The following is a 20,963-nucleotide window of genomic DNA, read 5'->3' on the forward strand; positions in this document are numbered from 1 at the left end:
TATCAAACATACCCATAGAAAATAAACCATATTTTATTGCCTGAAGTGGGAAGTATGGGCTGTGAGAATTAATAATGACAGTGGGAAGGTGGGAAAAGCCTCCAAAGGAATGGATGAGCACCTCACCGCCTGCCTGCCTGCCGCCACGGGCTGCAGGGCACCACCCGGGCATCGGCAGGAAAAGCGCTCGCTTCTCTACGGGCCGAGCACTTTTCAGACAGATATTCGTGTGCTGCTGCGAGGGCTGACGGTCAGGGGGATGGGGCTGGTTGGGGAACCGGAGCACCGGGACGGGGCAAGGCGGAAACTCTCTGGGGCACCACGACATGGGCAGGGCAAGGAGGCATTCGATCCCTCCTGAGCTGCCTGATAAGAAGTCTTCCTTTTGTTTTTTGTCTCTAAAAAGAAACAGCATTTTTTCCTTATTTTTGTCTGTATTCGGTGTAACCAGATCACTCCCACCAGTGTGGCTCATTTCCTGCTGGTAGGTACACTGAAGCTATTATTGAGTATTTATTTTTCCACGGGCCTCTCTGTTTCTAATTACTTTGTGCTGATGTTATGCAAATACGTTGAGTCTATGCCTCCTTTAATGCCACATACTGGGCCTATTGCATACGTTAGCACCCCGACGCATTTTTTTTCAGATATTTCCTGCTGTTATTTACCTCTTTATTTCTGATCTTAGTACTTTTGGGTATACGATAAAGCTGTTTTCTGATGGGCCGATGGGCTAGAAAGGCGAGCGAACAGAAAGGACATGGATACACAAGGCCATTTAGAAGCAACTTTTACTAGTGGTGGTGATGACTGGTGAAAACCCGTGGGTTTTGCACTTTATTTTAATGGAAGTCAGTGAGTTTTGCTGCAGTAGAGGTGATAGAGACTGATGGCGCAGAACTATAATATCTCTATATGCTGACACATAAATAGCCTATGTAGCGCTGCTACTGCTGCTCTGGCAACAGCCACGTAGCTCCTGCACTTATAAATCTCTCTCTCTTTTTTTCTATTTGCCAGACACTGAAATTTTCCATGTGTGGGAGGTCTCTCATAAACTGATTTTATTTGGAAGAGAGCAGCGCAAACATTTTTTGAGATATGAAGGGGAGAAACATTTATTGAAAAATGAAAGGGGGGAGAATAGAGAAATATATGTAATTTTGGCTATATTAAAGCCTTGTAAGAGCGCCAGCGCCATTGCCCTCCTGAGCGCCCAGCTCACAGGCGCTGGCCCCGGCCCATCTGCTGCACTACCAGTGCAATCGGTGCTTTGCAGAGATTATTCCTCTTTCCAAATTAAATTTCTGGCTTGATGAACTGGGGCTCTCAGCTGGGCAGAGGCAAAGCACTCGCCTCTGCTGGATTTCATTCTTATCCCTTCTGGGAGTCCTAAAGCACGCTGAGCATTGCCCGAGACGTGAGCACGTTGCTGTGGAGCCATGGGGACCAAACCTGGCAGCAGCCCAGGTCACCTGCGAAAATTTCATGCCACGGGTGCATTATTTTTCCCAGCAGCTTCATCGCCCGGCTGACGCAGGAGCGCGCGTCTCTGCAGCTCCGAGGAGAGCCCGTCCCTCCCTCGAGCAGGGCTTTTCTGGGCTCTTGTCCAGCACTAAATAGGGAAAATTCCAACAGTCAATCCTGTCCGTTTTCCAGCTGTTCAAGATCTTTTAACTTTCAAAACAAAGATGGACGGAACTGGTGATTTTGCAGCAGATGCTAGTTGGGAAGAAACAATTGCCACGCCAGGTGCCCCGGTGAAGGCACCTGGTAGCTCCTGGCACAGCAGAGCTGCCGTCTCCCTGAGCCAGACCCCACCAAAGGTCAGAGAAACGCTGACCTGTGGCTTTTAAAAAATCTCACATCGATTCTAATCTGGGTAATTTGTATTAATTACCTTAGGTGAACACTAACAGGCTGTTTCCTGCATTACACCTGACCTCTTCAGCTGTGAACTATGTGAAATTACGCATCACCCTTTTTCTGAAGCTTTGTCTGAGGTGAGCATCTCCTCTCTGTACTCCAGCTATTTTTCTCCATGGAACTTTAATAATCATATTGTAAACACTCCATTTAAATTTAACCCTCCCCTCTTTGTGGGTAACATGCCTATACATGCTTTGACTGATCCTGCTGACCCGATAAAGCTCGTCACCGCAGGAGAAAGCTGCAACAGCCCACGTGCTCCCAAGAGCAGAGCTGGACGGGAGGCTCTGGGTATGGCTGGCAGAGCTTGGGCAGCTAAAACAGATAAAACAGAAATTCCTGGCTGGTATCTCAAGGAAGGAAAACTTTCCTAAATATATTAAGCGTTCCAGAGCTTGTCAGAAATTTGGAATTTTGGGTTTTTTTTGAAGTTTAACATATTTTCAAGCATCAGGGAAAGGAATTCCTAGACTCCTCCTCAGGGCACTGAAGCTCAGAGAGTTAATACAACTCTCACAAGCACGTTGGCAGTTTTCCTCCAAACCCAGCTACGCAATAAGTTGCTTTGCTTGAAATCCCAGGCCTTGTTTTCCTATCTTTTGACTAATGACAATCTGCATCTGCTAGGCCATACAGCCACATGCGTAGCTGCCAGCGTGCTTTAAAAGGAACGATGAACGGCAGCACGATCCTACTAGCTCTGGTTGCGTCTGTGCTTGTTCCAGTTAATCAGAACAGTTTTGTTGTGCCAGTCTAGTGTAAAGGATGCATCGTCACACAAAAGAGCAACTCTGAAAACACAGGTGGGGATGTATTTTGAAATACAACTGTTAGTCGTTGCCCTTTGCTTAACTTAGCACAGCAAAGAAAACATGTTTTCAAATATTTGCAGTTTAACTGTGAAAAACAACATTGCTTGTCCAACACAGCGTTAACCACAAATACTGTCACTACTTTAAGAAAGCATTAGCAACCCTCTGGATTTCCAGAAAAGGAAGAACCTAGCCACCTTTAACTGTTGCTTCAAAACTGCCTGTTTTTTCTCAGACAGGAAAGCCCAAGCAGCACTCTGGCATCATCCAGCGCCGTACATCGGGGACACGACTTCAGGTGTTTTAAGTTATTTCCACAGAAGCACTTAAAGCTCAACGTACATGAGCTAAGAAATAATCCTTGGCCTTGCAGCCAGTTACACACGCTGCGGCTTTCCTTTCGCTAGTCCTGAAACAGCAAAATGAAACAAATCAACGAGGCAGAGCTGACACGAGCAGCTGTTGTTCCACTGCCGCTCCCTCTCGTCTCCCTGCGCCACGCTGCAGGAACAGCCCCTCGAGCAAACTGAAAAATGACAAGAGACCCCAAGGCTGCTGACAACATCCATCTCCCCTTCTGGGCTACCGCTTCGATTCAGGTAGCACAAGTGGGTGTCACACAACTGTTAATGCATTGCTTTGCGCTCGGCAGCTCTCTTAATAGTCTGTCCCAGAGGTTTGCCAGCAAAAACAATGCTGAAATAATAATAAAAAGAATAATCAGGAAATCAAACAATTTACTAGGCACATTTCAGCCTGAACGAGCAGACTTGCTCAAGCACAAAAAGTTCAATATCAGAGCCCACATGCGTCCCTGTTTTATGGTATTAAACCAGTATGGCATTACGAATTCCAGAGTTCTCCGTTGCACTGGAACCTGGGAGTAAATATTCCAATTAATCACACGCAGAGCACAACCAGCTTGACAGAACAGGGCACTGAAACGCACCATGTGGTAGGTACTCCAGCTGCGGGCTCACAAATACCACTCTTCCATACTGAAAACTAATCAAATTTCTCCTCATATTAAATGAACAGAACTAGTTAATAGGACCTGGAGCGGTTCGTGTTTCAATGAAGAACCTGCTATTTGTACTAAAGAAATAATCCCAGAAGTCAAATACAAGAACCATAAAATCCACCATCATAAAGCAAAAGCATCTGTATGGATTTAATGGGATTGAGTCACTGTCAACATCAAAGCAAACTCACTCCGTCCCTGAAGTGGTTTTAGCTACATGCTGGCAATGAGATTCACCTCCACCTCCTTCCCTGTCCATCTAAGACAAACCTGGCCAACAGATCTTTGTTTGCTACGGTCCTGTTTGACTTGTGGTCATACACAGGAATGCTACAACCAATTAATGATTTAAATAAATGACACAGAAATAGTCTTTCTCTTTTAAAACATGTAAGCCCGCTTTTTAACTAAGAGTTAAAAGTAAACTTTTATTAAATATCACTAGCTCCACATAAATTAGCTCAAGGAGCTGGTACTTTCAGTCGCAAAAAGCTCTGCTATTTATAAACATATAATTCAACTCTGATGCAGCTGTCCTACGTATGTACTCAGTGAAGTTTTCTGCTCGGACCTTCACTGATGCCGTGTTGAATAGCCCTAGTTTCTAGTGATGGCAGGAAAATTGCAAACCAAGTGATGTCCCGTGACGGGTTTTTAATTAGAATTTAAGAAAAAGGCTAGAAAACTAACCACGCTCTGTCAAACAGGGTACAAAATCTTTATTCACCAATAAGTTAAGTGTTCTTATAAATAGATGTTCTAGTCTTTTGTACGCTGTCTTGAATATAAAGCTTAGCTTCAATTACTCCTCAGACTCCGACCCTTCTTCATCTTGGCTGATCTGGAAGTACCGCAGTTCGTACGTCTCCTTGTCAGAAGCAACGACACGCAGCCAGTCACGCAGATTGTTCTTCTTGAGGTACTTCTTTGTGAGGTATTTCAGGTACCTTAAAAACAGTAATTATACATTAGAACCCTCTCATTTAACAACTCATACTGCTGTCAGCACTCCACCCAAGACACGGCCCCAACACCACGCTAATTACAGCCAGAAATGAAAAAATATCATATATGACAGTAATAAAAGTGCATTTTCATTCCAGACACAGAAGAATTTATTATTTGAAGCTTTTTGACTACATAGCACAATGCCAATAATTCAAAAACACTGAGAAGTAGTTCTCAACCTTGATTTAAAGTGACATTGGTGTGTCTGTATGGCAAAATGAAGGGGGGAGGCAGGGAGGGAACTGCACCTCTAACCAGGGCGCTCATCTGTTGCGTGCCCTCACGCACTATGTGGTTTAAGGCTCCATTTGACTTAAGGGGTTCTTTTGCAAGAACACGTACTATGTACACATACCTTTTAACGCAACCAATTAAGTAATACACCAGCCACCCGTGACGTGAATTCAGTATGACTTTTAAAAGCATCTCTTTCCTTGACATACTTCTAACAACCTATACGAAGCAACCCTGTAACACTATGTTTATACCTGAGGAAGCATTAATTTGCAATCAAGGTCTGTGTTTTAAAAAGGTTTTTAAAATATCTAATATTACAAATTTGGTTGAATTACATCTCCCACTAATATCTGTGAGTGCTGTGAAGGTCAGCGCTAACACCTTCTCTGTTCGTATCAGAGGTGCGTCACCTTCAACACGCGACGGTTCAAAATGCGCTACCGCAAGTACAACAGAAGAAAACCCACGCCAACCTTTTAGAAAACTGCTTCTCGGATGTCACCGTGATCTTGTTCTTCAGGCGTTCAATATGAACGGTGTTGCCCAAGTTTCCAGTTTTCCCATTGACCTTAACCTTCTCCTTTAGGAACTGTTCCTGTTTCAACATTAAAGAAATAGAACACTAGGGAATGGCACCCTAGGTATGAACTAGGGAAGGGACCCTAGCCATATAGCAGTATTAAAAATCACCGTTTATGTGTGTCCTGATAGCAAGTATTTACAATGCAGTAAGATTTTTACAGTGTGTAATTAAAAAAAAAGTCACCCCTAAAAACAGGATTCAATTTAAAGTCGTTCTATTCACGGATGAGTATGAACCATCTTGTTCAGACGTCTAAAGGTGTCTGACGTCTACATGACGTCTGAGACACATCTAAACCCGAGAAACCTTCAAAAAGCGCTGGCGAGCTGAAGAACAGCTGTCGAATTTGCTCATTCAAAATACAACTTTTCAGCCGTAATTCAGCCGCCGTCCCGCGCCGGGGCCGCTGTTACACCACGCGCGAGAAGTACGAGCAAAAAACCCAAGACTTACAAAATTCCCAGAGTCGAAAATTCCATCTTCCACAGGATGGGTCAAGTCAAGGCAAAACTTCCAGGTGGACTTCTTAGATTTTCTGTCCTTTTGCTAAAACACCAAAAAAACACCCCAAACCCCCAATGTTAACGCTAACAACCCACACCCGACGAACACCGGCCTGGCCCGGCCCGGCCCCGGCCGCCCCCACTCGAGGTGACCCAGCTCCCCACCCGACCCACCGGCCCTTTGCCAGCTCCCCCGGCCCCTCCCCGCAGACGGCCGCCCCTCCGCGGGGGGACGCGCACACGGACACGGACACGGCCCGCCGCCCGCCCGCCCTCACCGGCGCCATGCTGCCACCCAGCCGCTCCCGCAGAGAAAGAGGGTCACTTCCTCCGCGCCACGCTTTTATACCCCCCCGCCGGTGACGCCATCACGCAGGCGCGCGGGGCGTGGCGGGAAGGGCGCGAGGGAGCCCCGCCCGCGTTGCTCGCCGAGGGAGAGACAGGCGCCGCACGCCGCCTCAGCACGAATAACGAGTCACCCTTTCATTTCGCTTTATTTTACGGTTTTTTAAATTTGCGTTGGAGAGGAACGCGAGCTCCCGTACAAGCGGCGGGCCGCGCCGCCCGAGCGGTGAGGCGTTTCCCCTCGGGGAGGCTGAGGGCAGGGGAGCGAAGGCCCCTCACCACAGCTCCAGTCAGAGCTGGAGCTCGCAGGTCCCTTCCGCAGCTTCACCCGAGCGTGAAAGGCTCTCCAGCCCTCCCGGTAATCTTAACCGGCACCCACCTCCCCACAGCACTGACATCTTTATAACAATTTCTGGAGCAAAACACACATTGACATATTCTTCCCCCTCCCATCGTTTGCACGGTGTTGAGAACAATACAGCTTTCCAAAACAGGTAACACATTTGAAACACGAGGTCTACCGCTCCCAGCCCACACGATTTACAGGGTTTGGTTTTTGCTATGATTGGTAAAAACAAGTCATTGCCATCATTCCTCTCCCCCCCGCCGCCCCCATTTGGAAAGCCGCGCTAAACAAGTCAACACTTAAAATATACAGCACAGGACAACCGAGAACAGGGGTTTTCTGCGATACAGCGCTACACAGCAAATGTTTTGATTTAAGTTCACAAAGCCAAGTTTCTCTCAGATGCCAAATACCGTAGGGCCGGACTGCAGGTGCTGGGGAGACTTCTGATGCTCTCGGCATACCGGGCTGAACTGCTGACGCTCCACCACGCTCCCGCCACAACGCCTCCGGGATCTACGCCTTCATTAACATTCTCCATGTATAAGCAAGATACTCAAAATATCCTTAACAAGGTCTTTTTTCTTCCTGAAGTTCTACTGTAACAAACTACATTCTAATTACTCAACCAAAAAAAAAAAAAACCAAAAAAAGGTGGGAGTCATTGAACTTTGAATTCTGTGAGACTGACCTGCAGTAACCATAAGAGTTTGAACTGTCAACAAATTTGACTTCTTTACAGATTATGTAAAATTACCTGCATCATGAAACTACAGACTGTGCACCATTTCTGGTTACACCGTGGATTAGAAAAACCTGCAAGAGGCTTGAAAGCAGTTACGTTAAAACAATGAAATTCAGCTAACTTCTTAAAAAAAACAGCCCTGAGAACATGGCTCAACTAGCAAGAGCCTAGTTGAAAAACCACCATTATAAGCAAAAATTAGAAGGTTCTATTGAAATCTTAAAGTATTACTTGCCAACATTTGAGGCAGGAAACACTGCAGTCTTTCCAATTCTGTAAAGTCGTAAGCGAAACTCAATGAATTCGAGCCATTAAAAAAAAAAAAGCATTATTTGGAGTGGAAATACTCTTCTTCACCTCCTAATTTTCACAGCCTTTACTCTAAGCAATTGCATCAGCTATTAGAAGTTTATAGTTTTTCGGTTTTGACACAATTTAAATGTTAAGACAGTAGTACAGAACAAGTACATTGGTAAGATTTGTTTTAAAGTAAAGCTATGAAAGAATTTCCCTAAGCATTTGGTTAGGATCTTAAAAATACACGTCTATAATGGACTATTGACCACAAACAAAGTTTGTTGCAAAGGATTCTGACAGTAAACTGAAACACCTTACTTTGGAAAAAATGCTTCAAATACATGATCTAATTTAGAAGCAACTTTTAACCTTACTGAAACTTGGAGATTATGCTTAACTCATGCTTCTGTATTACCTATGGGAAACTTCATGCATGACAAGCCAATGCTCTGCACTCCTGTAGCGTTCGAAGTGCTTCACAAAAGACAACTAAGTATATAAGAACAAAACTATAATGAAGTACTTAATTGTTTAAATCTTGCAGAACTGAAGGTTGCAATAGAAGGACATCTGTAAGTCCCAAGGAGGGCTCTTCTAGCAAGCCGGAGGTCATAAAACCTCTGTCTTTAGATTGCTCTAGTACCTGAAAACTCCAGTTCGACCAGGACCCCACTTGTAGGAACAGGACAAAAAACAATCCTCGTCCCCAAGAGCTTACAGTCTAAGTCAATGCTTAGATGGTGGGCCAGTGGCATCAAATGCCTATCTTCCAACGAGGTTTTAGAGGACAGCCAGGCACCTGGAAGTAGACTAAAGCACTACCAGAACAAGCACAAATCAGAGTCTTGTTTTCAAGCATATCAAAAGTATTCATAATGCAGTGACAGCATTAGAACCTGCATTAGTATGACGCAGCAACCTATGACTCCCCATTTGCCATCACACAGCTCAGCCTGCTGGCAAGACCATCATCAATGGTTTCACAGCCACCTCCAAAGCCAACGAAGTGTTTTTCAGGTACTAGTTAGATGGAGGCAGAAAGGAGCATAGCGCAGGCTAGCTTGAACTATTCAGCATGCACTTCAAAACTGTTCTGAACGCATTTCAATCTTTTGCATCTACTGCTTTTTTTAAAGGCGATCTTGCCTTTTCGGTCAAGGTGCTATTTATACTGTTCACCTGCAACATGTATTGTGCTAGGCAAGAGCGTGTGGCAGTATCCTACTTCTGCCAGGTGTCCCAGGTAACTGTGCTTTATTACCAGAGTATATTTATTGCTGTCTTTACCTTCACTGCACTGCTCCCCTTGTCATGAGAAGCCCATGGAAAACGCGTGGTTTTGCCATCTACGTTAGGCCTCCGAGATTTGCTAGGCCCTGCCACAGTATGTACAAGGGCAGTTCAGGACGGCTGCCGTGAGCCCTTTGGGGATTAGAGAGTACATACTATTAAGCTGAACGTTTTAAGCGGTTAACAGCAGCGTGAAGTCTGACTCTTGCTGCCAACAGAAGCATGAACTGCATGTGCTGTCCAGGGCAGCACGCCACGGGTTTACAAGTTGTCCTCCATCAGCCAACAGCCACTGAAGCTTAAGGCAAGTTCAAGAAACAATTTATCAACTGTGAAGAGAGGTCTGAGCCATGGACTACGGAAGTTTCCCACTCATGAAGAGTCACCAAGTCTTAGAATTCAAGCTGAACACCTTAAACAGGATCAGGCTAGTTACCCTTCCATGACTAGTTCTGTGAAGCCTTGTGTTTGCCTGTTAAGCTACAGAGTAGTTCGAGGCACACACATGTTTCAATGATTTGGAACTCCCCTGGAGAGGAGCTAGCTTTCCTAACTATGTAGCAATTTACTTTTATAGTTAAGCCATGGTTGGTTCAGTATTATCTGTCAAGTCTATATTTTGAAAATACAATAGGTTTGGTTTTGGTTTGTATTTAAAAAAAAAAAATCACATGCATTTCGTTTAGGCTTAATGCTACAGTTTGTCCCACTTTTCGAAAACATGTGCTACAAAAATGTGGTCTGAACCTGAAGATTAAAACCTAAAGCTGGAAGCACTGCAACAGATTCCCATGAATTTTGTCACCCTTTTATAGTTTAAGATAAATAGAGGAAAGGAATTGAACTGCATTTTTCTATTTTATTTTTCAAGTCTGACAAAGGCCTCGAGTGAAAGTCTATAGCTTTAACGTCCACCATTCTAACCTTTGTGTCCCCTTGACCTGTCTATGTCTCATCTACCCAATATTCCAACTGCCTGCCTAAACACAGGTAGGCTTTGACACCATTTTATCATTACAATAAGCCAACAAGTTGGCAAAGAAGAATACAGAGGTAATACAGTTAAGTTGCACATGGCCACTGGGGCTTGGTCAAGCCAGCTGGCATTTTTGATCACTTGAGTTTCTTGCTCTAAAAGTTGCGATTGGCACCTACAGTTCTGCAAGAGTCCCAATCCACAAAATACTTAAGCTTTAAAATAAAAAAATTTTAAAAAAAGAAATGCTACTTTTATTGTCAGTTCTACCTAAACATGTCAAGAAAAATACTATTTGTGCTCTAGGTCGCTTTATAATCCTAGATACCTACCAGCTTATCTAAAAGCCCCTGAATACTGTATTTTGTCTGTTCATACAGACAAACACTGTTTTGCTCAAGCAAATAAAAATATATCCACTAGTAACACCTGATTGGTTTCTTCGATCCATGGCTGAAACCCACAGGAATGTTAAAATAGTTACAATTAAGGAATTAAAATCTCAGTGATTTTGAAAACTGCCAGTTAGCCTGCAACACTAATCCAGAATCCAGCACTGCTTTTTAACAATTCAAAAAAGAAATGAGGTTGCTTGTGAAGGCCAGAGCTTTGGTGACAATAAGAACCAAATTTATAGATCTGTGGTTTGTCCAGACCTGAGCAGTTGCCCGAGCCTGGCGATCCTCTTTATTTGCAAGGCTTTATGGCTACAGCACATTCTTCATTCATTGCACTTATGACGGATATCTGGAAGGAAAGACAGATAGGTGAGCTCCAACCCATGCCAGAGGAAGCGCTATTGAAGTTACAGACACCTATCCCATCTCTCTTGAGAAGAAAAAAAGAGGAAGTTGAAGCTGGTAAAATTCAGCCATTAGAATAATTCCCACAATATCTGCCCTTCCCACTGATTTGCTCTTCTGCTGCCTTCTCTTTGCTATATTGCCTTGGCTGGCAGCTTGAGGTCCGTACAACAGAGGAAGGCAAACAAGCTCCCGCAACAGAGCCGAACTAGCAACCAGTGCGGCCCAGCGTAGGCTACAGCCTGCAGAGCTACTTGTGGACAGGTTTGCTAACGCAGTGAATTAGCCTACTCAGACTACATCACAAAACTCTACTCTTGCTCCCAATTGAGAAGGCCTGGAGGCTCTAATCCACACCGTCTGGACAGGATGAATCCTAACAGGATATATCTAGACACTTGAGAGACACCCATGTCACCTTACTGTCAACCGAGCCAGGTGTCAGTGCCATACTAAGTGCTCCAGTACAAAAATCCTTCGACATCTCAAAGGAGCAATCCTTGTGCTCCTAACTCGCTCTTCATGGAGAGATACAAATGGTCAATATCAGAATAGGACTTCTTCATTGTATAATCAAGCGGAATTAACCATAACTCTTCTTGTCTGCCCTTTGTACTTACCTGCACATCTTCATTGGCATTGAATTTTCCTTCTATTTCTTTGCCAAGATCCCCTTCTGGCAACTTTAGGTCCTCACGAACTTCACCACTTTCTGTCAGCAGGGAGAGATACCCATCCTGAATACCTATCAGCTGTGAAGAGAAGTTCACTTTTAGGAAGTTTAACATCAGCAGTCATTAGCAGGCAGCAGCTGAAGAGAAGCAGAAGGCAGTGAACTCTACCTGGTACATTCATTCTTTAGTACTGGGTCTGTGATAGTTAAGAACCTAATTTAAGTCAATTTTTAACAAAGGTTTAGAGGGCTGAGAGTTAAGGCAACTTTAGCAAAAGCCAGACTGCTATCAAGAACCACCAGACCCTGCGGAGCATTTCCTAGTAGGCGGGGCACTGCAAAACCCACCCTTGTGGTTTAGGAAGTGTACTGCTTCCAGGTCACTGGTTCAGCTTTTTGTATTTGTGAATTAGAAACAACAACTGGAACGGTCTCCACTGAACAGCGTTGCTCTTAGAAAGCATAGAAAGTACACAACAGTGGAACCATACACTTCTATACCTTCATTTGTGCAATGAGATACTATCATTTACATTAAAGGCTAATGAATAAATTAGGGAACATCCACCAAGCTCTGGACCACTTCTGTAATGCTCTTTTCGGCCTAACCGAAAGCCTGAGCTAAGGGGAAGGGCTATTTTGACAGAGCAGGTTAGGGAACTTGGAACACGCAACATTAAACCTCAAAGGCAGCCCTACCAAGTCTGATGAACAACAACAATTGCAGTAGCAATAAGGACCCAGCTGCACGAGAAAAACATGACCAAGATAACATTAAGAATGTCTTGGAAGGTATGAGCCCTAAGACAGGCCATTCACACTTTATTCAAACAGCATCAGCTGTCCTGAGGAGCTGCTGATGCTCTGAACTTTGGCTTTGTCAAGCAGATGCAGCTTTCCAGCTGACATGGATGTATCGGTTCCTGACCAGAACTACTCCTAAACAACGGGAAGACAGCCGACACGTTACAGCTCAGACCCTGAATTGTGCTGGTTTTAAGAGCTCGCAGTCTATATCACGGAAGGCATTACCGACGTTACAGAAGCCTGCCAAGTTCCCTCCACACATATATTTCAGAGCAGAGCTCAGGAGCACCAAAACTACTTGATATCCACTCAAGCCAGCTTCCACCCAAGGAGCAGGAAGCACCGTAGCAAGTTAGAACTGGCATCAAATGCAGTTTAAGACTGTCTTGTTGATTCACCTGCCCTCTGTAAGGGTGAAATTACAAATGACAACATATGATTAGATTCAAATTTACCTCAAGTGAGATCTTGATTATCTTTTAACTAGTAATAACTTGCGGCAGGGATAACCTCTCTCCAGATTCTAAAGGATGCCAGTATTACAAAGAATAAAGTGACCTTACAACATGAGCTAGAAAAAAACCCCGCTGCTCTGAATTATGTCTATTGCCTGTCACTTCTAAAATTGCTGCTACAACATGAGGTTGTTCGTACAGTAAGGAGGCCTCCATCGGTGAGCACCAACAGTTTTAACAATTCATTAAATGCTATGAGTTCAGCACGGTCATGTGTAGACAGGCAAGTTCCATTAATTCTGACAACAGTACTTAATTAATTGAGAGACAAGTTTTGGGATGAAGAGGATTTACGCGTGGTATTGGGAGTGTAAAGCCTCTTAATGTGTGGGAGGACACAGTGACTGTTAACTCACCTGGTAATCATTCCTCTTGATATTTGGAACATCCATGTTATGAGTTGAAGGGCAAATATCTTCATATTTTTTGCCAGTGAAGATATCAATACCAACCAAGTGAACCTACAAGAGGAGAACAATAGCATCAGTCACTGTTGGTCCTAGGGAAGCAAGATGCCATTGCCATCAGTATGGCTGGTTCCACGCAGTTTTCCAAGAGATCACATGCAATACCAGATTCTGCCTCGACCCTTTGCTTGCAGTACGAAAGCAGCCCAGGCGTGGAGAGAAGGCCTCTCACACCCTTTCGTAGCACGCTACAGAAAACACTACATCAGAATGAAGATCAGCTGGTGTTATCTTCCACAGCCACCTGTAGTTTTACAGCAGCAAGCTAGAGCTCAGAGTATGCAGCAGTTATGAAAACATTTACTTCAAGTTCTAGCTGTTCTGAGAAACGCAACAGTGTTGGCGACAATGCGAAGGTAAAGGGGAAAGGAAGAGGTGCTCACGCAGAGAGATTAAAGCGTCTCCCACCTCCATTTACATGAGCAGCACTCTCCACTGCGGCTAGCATTTGGATTACCAGTTCATAGCCTGTTCTTCTCAGGCCCTTTCACTCTCACAACTGTTTCGGTATTTAAGAAAATGGGATCTGCCTAAGAAAACAAGCCTTTAAAAAAGCAAGGAGAGGGAGAAAGGAAAAAAATTGGCAAAGGCCTCTTTAACAAATCCTAAATATTTTACCCACCTACATGTATCACGCAAGGCTGTGGAAACTTAAAACTCTCATTAGTCTGTGCTTGTGGCAGATCTGTCTCTTAAACTCTAATATACCCACCATAAAGTGCTGCTGAATGAACGAAGTGGGAGTCTAGCCTTGGTCCAAGCTCTGGACAGCTGCCTAAGCCAACTGCTTAGGCAGCAGGACTGCAGCCTCAGACAGCAGCCTAAGAATGTCCCTGCTGGGACGCAGGAGGGGGAAGGTACTCCTCGCTCTGTGCTGAAAAAAGGAAAGCAGCAGCGAGGCAAGGCAGCAAAACAGGGCCAGAGGAGGCCCAGGGAGGTAAGGACTGTCCGCCGAGCTCCTCGGGATTACGTAACAGAGCACGGGCACTTCTAGCAAGCGCGCAAGGCGAGCGCTGCAATAGTGAAAGTCTGCCGGCACAGGCAGACACAAACGTGCTCTGGTGGGGAGCGACAGCACAGCCCAACCACGCCCTGGTGACTTCATCAGCCCCCCTTCCAGAACTTACTCTACCCCTGCTACAGAAACGAGTTTTATCACGACGAGCGTTAAAGCTTTTTAACAAGTTGGGGAAAAAAAGCCGCCTAAACCAACCCCCCCGTCCCGTCCTCAATCCTTCCTGCTTTGTGTTATGGAACCCCCTGAGCTAAGTCTAGGCTGAAGAGACACACGAGACGCTGCTGCGAGAATAGCGAAGGCAGGGTTACGGACCGCTCTGCCAAATGAAACGCTACACCCTTCCCCACCGGCCAGGCGGTGCCGCCCCGGGAGCCGGAGCGGCGCTCGCCGCGGGCCGTGCCGCCCGCCGGGGGCCGGCAGAGCCCGCCCGCTGCCGCTCACCTTGGCGTGGCCGTGCTTGCCCGTCTTGGAGGTGGACATCTCCACGATCTTGCAGGGGCGCCCCTTCAGCACCACGAAGCCGTTCTTCCGCAGGGCCGAGCACTGCATGGGGTACGTGAAGGAGGCGCCGGCATCGCCCGTTGTGAAGTCCAGCTCGTCCGCCATGGCGCTGCGGGGCGGGGGGGGGGGGGGGGGGGGGGGCTGCAGGAAAGCGGGAGGGTCGGTGCGAAGGCCGGGCGGCGGGAAGGCCCGCGGTGGGGGTACGGGGAGAGGGAACTCCCGACCACCCCCTCGGCGGGACGGCGGCGCGCCGGGGCGGGGAAGGCACCCCGCCACCCTGCCAAACGCCCACACCCCCCCCCCCCAGCCTCCCTCACCCGCCCCCTCAGCCCCGCGGCCCAGTTGCGCGTAGCCCCGAGGGGCGCCGCGGCCCTTCTCACCTTACGGTACCGGTGCCGGTGGCGGGGCGGGGTCGCGGCGGGGTCACGGCGCCGCGCACACGCGCCCGACCACTGCGGCGGGCGGCGGGAAGGGGCGGCGGTGGAGCGCGCGCCCCGCGTCCCGCCCTGGCCCGGCCCCGCCCCTCCCGCTTCCGCCGACCCGTCACTCTCATTGGTCCGTACCCCCTCTCCCTCCGCCCGCCGGCTAGACCCACGTGCTGGGGGGGGGGCGTTTCTCGCCCTCATCACGCCCCCTCGCCGGCGCCTACGGAGTGCGGTTGGGCTCAGCGCCCCCGCGCGCCCGCGCGCCCGGCGCCATCGCTAGCGAGATGACCCCGCCGTATCCCCGCCTCAGCCGCCAGGGGGCGCCATTGCGCGCCTCCTCCCGCAGCCCCCGCTCGCCGCCATCTTGGCGCTGAGGCGGCTCTGAAGGGCAGAGACAAAACTAGGGTTTTGTTGTTTGGGTTTTTTTCTTTCTTTTTTTTCAAGCAATTGGAGAACAAATGGGTGTTCCCAAGGCCTGGTGGGGCAAGGCTTCCTCGTGAGATGTGGTCAATTATCAACACAAAGCTCATTTGCCCACCTAACATTTCCCCTTTCAGGATAATCGGAAACAAGAGCCGTTTCCAAGCGCACAGTAATCGGTCAGAAGGGTCTGAAACTGCCTAGAAGCCATGGCGAAAGCTTGTTTTCATTAATGGGCATGAGGTTCGGATGGCTCCCTGCCCTGCCTCTTCCCCGCAACACCAATGGTGCAGCCCTCATTAGCCCCTGGCACCCCTGTGCTGCCTGAGGAATGAATGCCTGGCCAGCTGGATGGGTTCCCAGTGAAACGAGGCCAAATGATAATTTTTGTTAAAACTCTCCAAGCCAGATGCCCTAAGACCGTCAGCTGTTTGGCTGAATTCACTTGAAGACCATTCTGTGGAACTGCCAGTGGATGAGGCCTGGCCCTGCCTGGTGCCACACAAATCACCTACTTTAAACACCAGAAAAATGCAGAAATCCAGAGGTGTGCATGGCAGCGTTGTCAGAGCTGGCCTCTGCCATCAGCACTGTGGGCTGAAGTGTGCTGTCCTATGTTTTCTGCCCGCAAATCCTCAGCTTATTGACTCTGTTCTAACGGGGTGGCTACAGGAACCGGTTTTAAAGTCGCATTTTAAAATGTCTTCTAAGGGATCTTTTATTTAAATCTGTGTGATGCCTGTGCTCCTGCCCTTGGTTACATAGATCCCACTCCAAATTGTACAGCGTGTCCCCAAGGAGACGGGTTTGGCTTTCATTTGCACGGGGCCGCTTTAGGATGCTCCAGCAGGTCCAGGCAGGGCTATCTTCTGTTACCGGGGTTTTCGGTGGGTGCTGCCTCACCAGCCTGCTCTATAGGTGGTATGCATTACCCTGGGGAACTGCCCAGTTTTCTTCTGTGTCAGTTGATAAGCAGAGTCTGCGGCATCCCATTAAGTGTTTTTACATGTGCAGCGTGTGTTTGTTTACCTGCAAATGTATGACTAGTTGCACGTGCTCTTGGGCTTTTTTTCTTTTAATAAAATACTTTGTGAGAGAACTACCAACTCTTCTGAGCCCAAACCAGGGCAGCCGGGGGCTAAGCACTCATAATTTCTTTTCTCAAGTATGAGATTATAAATTTTGTTGATTTTCCATAATTAACAGATTCATTTTGGATGTCTTGAGAGATGTTCTGTGCTAAACTGTGTCTTTTTGCTGAAGTGCAGCTGTAGATGATATTTATTTCTGAGACACAAAACAAATATTGCAAGGCAGCCTTTATCAGAGATTCAATAAAAAAATCGGAAATCAGCTCCATCAGTCATTGCTTGCAGGCAGCGTTCCTTTGTCTGGATCAACATTTATTTTCTAAAGTATGTTTCTTGATAGTACTAATGTGATTATCCCACTTTTCTGTACAACAATAGCAATTTGATGCCAAAGAATATTTGTAAATACCATGGCTTTCACGTTTAAATGTATTTCCTTTTGTGCGCGTGTGTGTAGAGTGTTGCACAGCTGGGTCACACACACATCTTTTCTTTCCAGTAGACTCAGTACGTTACCAAGCTTTGGTTCTGCTAAGTCTTTATATGAATTGCTTTGCAGAAATTATCGGAGCTGGAAAACTTTTGGAAGGTTTAAACTGAGCGAGTTGTGTCTGTTCTCAGTTATATTCTGGAGAAATGCCTGATGCCCTAAAACACCTTATTAAAACCTTACCTTGAGAGTAGCCAGCACCGGGATGACCATCCCACCCTTCCAGCCAGCACTGGGGTGACCATCCCACCTTGTTTCCAGCAAGCCCACCAGAACGCAGGAGGTGGTGTTTATACCAATACCAGCTGTGGGTGCAGCCTAGCTCACACTGCATCCTTGCTCCACCTGCCTGCCTGGTGCATTACTAAAATCTGGGAGAAATCTCTCCAAGGAACATCAGGGAGGGCTCAGTGTCCTGGGACATCCAGTGGTGGTGGCCCGGGTGCTCGGAGGACAGAAGAGGGTGCCGGAGGAAAGCCCTGCAGGCTGGCTGAGAGAGGGCCAGCTGCAGAGCAGCGATGAGCAGTTTACTCAGCCTTGCTCCCCTCAGCGCTGGGTGAGCACCACGGGAAAGTAGAGAGAGGCTCATTCGGCAAGTCTTGGTTCAGGTCACAAGATTATAAATAACGGGTCATGAGCAGAGCAGTGTAAACACCCTATTCCACCTTAAGCAAGCGTCTCTGTGTCAACTGCTGAGCTGTCTTACCTGGGATCCCACCAACGTGTCCTGACAGCTGGGGGTGAGGGTTCACACTGGCTTCTGGGTGCAGCCTCGAGCAGGAGGACATGGGAGAGGCTGGGGACCAACGATCCGCGCCTGCACAGGGCAGTGCCGTGCTCAGCAGGCCCTGGGAGCTCCTACGCACAATCTCTCTGTGTAGCGTGAACGCTCTGCAGCGACCTTGCCACAGGCACCCCACTCTGCTCCAGGCACTGCTTTAATCCTGCTGTTCACCTTCTGCTTCCTGCGAAGAGCGAACGCAGGGCCAGTGCCTCACCTTACATTTGCATCGGCCTCGAGAACAAGATTCTGGGATGCTGGATGGTTCCTACAATTATTAGGGGCTGCATGCCCTTGGGCGCTTCAAAACTACCGCAGTAATGCCTCTGCCTGCCCTGTGGCCACCCTTACCTCTTCAGCGGTCCGCACAACCGCCCAGCTGGTCAGACGCGGTCGGGTGAGGTGTGTGCAGACAGCCGCGCTGTCCGAGTTACCCGGGGAGTTACGCTGGGCACACGCGGGAGGTCAGAGGCACACGGTGACGGTGCAGTGACATTGAGCTAGTGGGAACCACCTGTGACTCCCACCAGGAAGAGGGAAAGCACATAGTAACTCCGGCTGTTCCTTCCTCCTGGGGCTGCAATGGTCCTAAAACAGCAATATCCCACCCGTGACCGGGGGTGGCCGCATGCTTTTCATAGTTGCGAGAGCCACTCTCTCCCCTGAACAGAATATGGCGGGGGGGCAAAACCACAAGGTGCTGCCCAAGCCTCGGGTCTGCAGTTATAGCTACAGCCTGTAAAAATTAAGGACCACTGATCTCCAGCCAGGAGTTCTTGCCACCCTGCTGGGGAAGAGATTCCTTCCCTTTCAAGCCAGTTATTCAGGCTGTGCCTCTGGGTAAAATTTGCCAGTGTTGCTTCAGGATTTAGTGAAACACTTGATCATAGGCTCAGTTAAATTAAGTCTCATGCTTACATGTGCTGCTGGATTCAGACCTGATGTCCTGCCTTGTAATTCCTCAGGTCCTGCAGATTTCAGTGAAATACGAGGTGATTGAGCACCTCGGACAATGCATCGTACCTCAAAGACTCGGCCTCTGCAGATGTAGTACTCGGTTCAGCTTCATCCTCATCAGCTGTTTGACACGGGAGATGGAGGGCAGTGCTTCTCAGTGATGAAAAACAAGTTGAAGCGAGGCAGAAAAATCTGTGATAAATTAGTGTGAAAAGTGTTAATGGGGCCAAATGTCCTGAGTTTATTGAATTAGGGAAGTCAAACTAATTTTAAAATTATGCCTAGAGAGTGGGAAACTAGATATCGTTAGCCATTTATCTGACACAACAGAAAAGTCTTAATGGCTGTCATCTCAGCACATTAGGAAAACACTGTCAAAGCTCTTGCTGACAAGGTGCTTTCTCGGGGATTATTAATTATATTGCGTTATTAGCCAACCAACAGTACGAGAGCATACTTCGCATGTTAACTAAAGTGCAATGACCATTTAGCTAATAAGTATGACTTGGACTTTTAAATTTTCTTAATGATTAGCAACTTGGTAAAACTGTAACGCTGAGCGATAAAAATAATGATTCAACAATCTGTGTCTCAAGAACAAGTTTTAACTGGAACCTGTGTGTAGCAAGGACAGATGAAGCGTGCAGTCCCAGTTACCAGCTCGCGTGACAAGACAAAAGCAAACATACCTGCAGATGTACCCGACTCGTATGACCCCTTCCTGCATCACTGTACGTGGTAAAAGTGCGCTTGTGATAGTTCAGCCCAGTGTATCGGCTTAATCCTTCCGCTGTGGCCCTGGTGAGGACAGGGGTAGCTGCAGCCTTCAGCAGCGCCAAGCTCCAGGTATCCTGCCCCAGGCTGCAGCTCACCCCGCTGCAACCGTTAGCAGAATTGATTTGAGCCATCCCAGGATAAGCAAAGCATCATCTCTGGGGAAATATACAAATAAATGAAATTATAATAGTCAAATGTATGAAGGCACATTGCCCAGTTGCGGCCCAAGAAGGTCAGAGAGGGTCCCCAGCGGGAGGTCCCAGCCTGGGAGGAGAAGACTGACTTCCCTTATACGCAGCACCTGCTGCAAGGAAGCGAAGCACAGCCTGTCCCACCGATTTTACTTGAGTTCCTCTGAGCCCCCAGGCAGATCTTCTGGGAAGTGTAGGGATATATCTATGGGTAATGTTAATGTCGTGGGCTTTGTTAAGCCAACGTGTGCTCTGCACTGCAGGAATCGGATCAGGATTTCTATTATTCACCTAGAAACACCCAGGAAAACAAAGACTGGCTGCTCAGTGAGTTGCTAAATAAATAATCCCTCACTGCTGAGCTACTGACAGTGTCACTGGCTGATGCCCCTCAGGCATTAGGACAAATCTCAGCAGAAGTTTAGTGAAGCAGTTTTGGACAGCTTTTCTCATGTTAAGCCACCCGTACAGCCATTGTGTGGCTCTAGGTTGAGCTGTGCTGTTTGTACGGACTGGCTGGCTCACAAGGACCGAGTGGGGACATCTGGGACCCCAGTGCCAGCACCTTCCCTGCCACCACCCTGCCTCTGCTGTCCCATCCTCCCGTTCCTGGAGGGAACCCCGCCTGGCTCTGCCCTCAGAGCAGGGGCAAATCTGCTTTGAACCCCATATCATCCTCCTGCCTGTCGTGCCTACGGAGGCCCCAGCACCAAGTTTTAAGCCGCACCAGCATCTGCAAGCAGGGGTGTGCTTTACAGCGGGCTGTTACAGGTGGGTGGTGGGGACGGCTGGGGTTAGACGCCAGCACACCTCCAGTGAGGGTTCATCCCGGTGCAGAGCCAGCTCCCACCGGCTCCAGGGCTGCTTCCCAACCCCCCCGTCTCACCTCTGGACTGTCCATTTCGAAGGGATTTAGCTCAGGGCTTGCACAGCAATTACCACCCATGGAGCAAAT

General features: G+C 47.7%; 2 protein-coding genes across 2 annotated transcripts; both read right to left on the minus strand.

Moving 5' to 3' along the window:
- Nucleotides 1-4,456: 4,456 nt before the first annotated feature.
- On the minus strand, nucleotides 4,457-6,468 carry RPL22L1 (ribosomal protein L22 like 1). The gene is made up of 4 exons (XM_064457995.1): nucleotides 6,372-6,468; nucleotides 6,044-6,136; nucleotides 5,481-5,602; nucleotides 4,457-4,709 (listed from the first exon to the last, which is right to left on the minus strand). The coding sequence occupies exons 1-4, from the start codon at nucleotides 6,378-6,380 to the stop codon at nucleotides 4,565-4,567; spliced, it is 369 nt and encodes a 122-aa protein (XP_064314065.1). The 5' UTR covers nucleotides 6,381-6,468; the 3' UTR covers nucleotides 4,457-4,564.
- Nucleotides 6,469-9,768: 3,300 nt separating this feature from the next.
- Nucleotides 9,769-15,023, minus strand: EIF5A2 (eukaryotic translation initiation factor 5A2). Its single transcript, XM_064457994.1, has 4 exons — nucleotides 14,817-15,023; nucleotides 13,247-13,351; nucleotides 11,516-11,647; nucleotides 9,769-10,839 (listed from the first exon to the last, which is right to left on the minus strand). Exons 1-4 carry the CDS (start codon nucleotides 14,979-14,981, stop codon nucleotides 10,780-10,782), a joined length of 462 nt encoding a protein of 153 aa, XP_064314064.1. The 5' UTR covers nucleotides 14,982-15,023; the 3' UTR covers nucleotides 9,769-10,779.
- Nucleotides 15,024-20,963: the final 5,940 nt, after the last annotated feature.

Source organism: Phalacrocorax carbo, chromosome 7 (assembly GCF_963921805.1).
Source record: "Phalacrocorax carbo chromosome 7, bPhaCar2.1, whole genome shotgun sequence".
NCBI classification, from domain to species: domain Eukaryota; kingdom Metazoa; phylum Chordata; class Aves; order Suliformes; family Phalacrocoracidae; genus Phalacrocorax; species Phalacrocorax carbo.

Excerpts from the sequence above, each read along its gene's own strand:
- EIF5A2 (XM_064457994.1), bottom strand. The coding sequence starts at position 14,981 with ATGGCGGACGAGCTGGACTTCACAACGGGCGATGCCGGCGCCTCCTTC. Across the intron at positions 11,648-13,246 it reads TCAAGAGGAATGATTACCAG|CTGATAGGTATTCAGGATGG; the intron begins GTGAGTTAACAG and ends TTCTCTTCACAG. Across the intron at positions 10,840-11,515 it reads ATGCCAATGAAGATGTGCAG|ATATCCGTCATAAGTGCAAT; the intron begins GTAAGTACAAAG and ends CTTTCCTTCCAG.
- RPL22L1 (XM_064457995.1), bottom strand. Across the intron at positions 5,603-6,043 it reads TTTTCGACTCTGGGAATTTT|GAACAGTTCCTAAAGGAGAA; the intron begins GTAAGTCTTGGG and ends ATGTTGAAACAG. Across the intron at positions 4,710-5,480 it reads GAGAAGCAGTTTTCTAAAAG|GTACCTGAAATACCTCACAA; the intron begins GTTGGCGTGGGT and ends ACTGTTTTTAAG.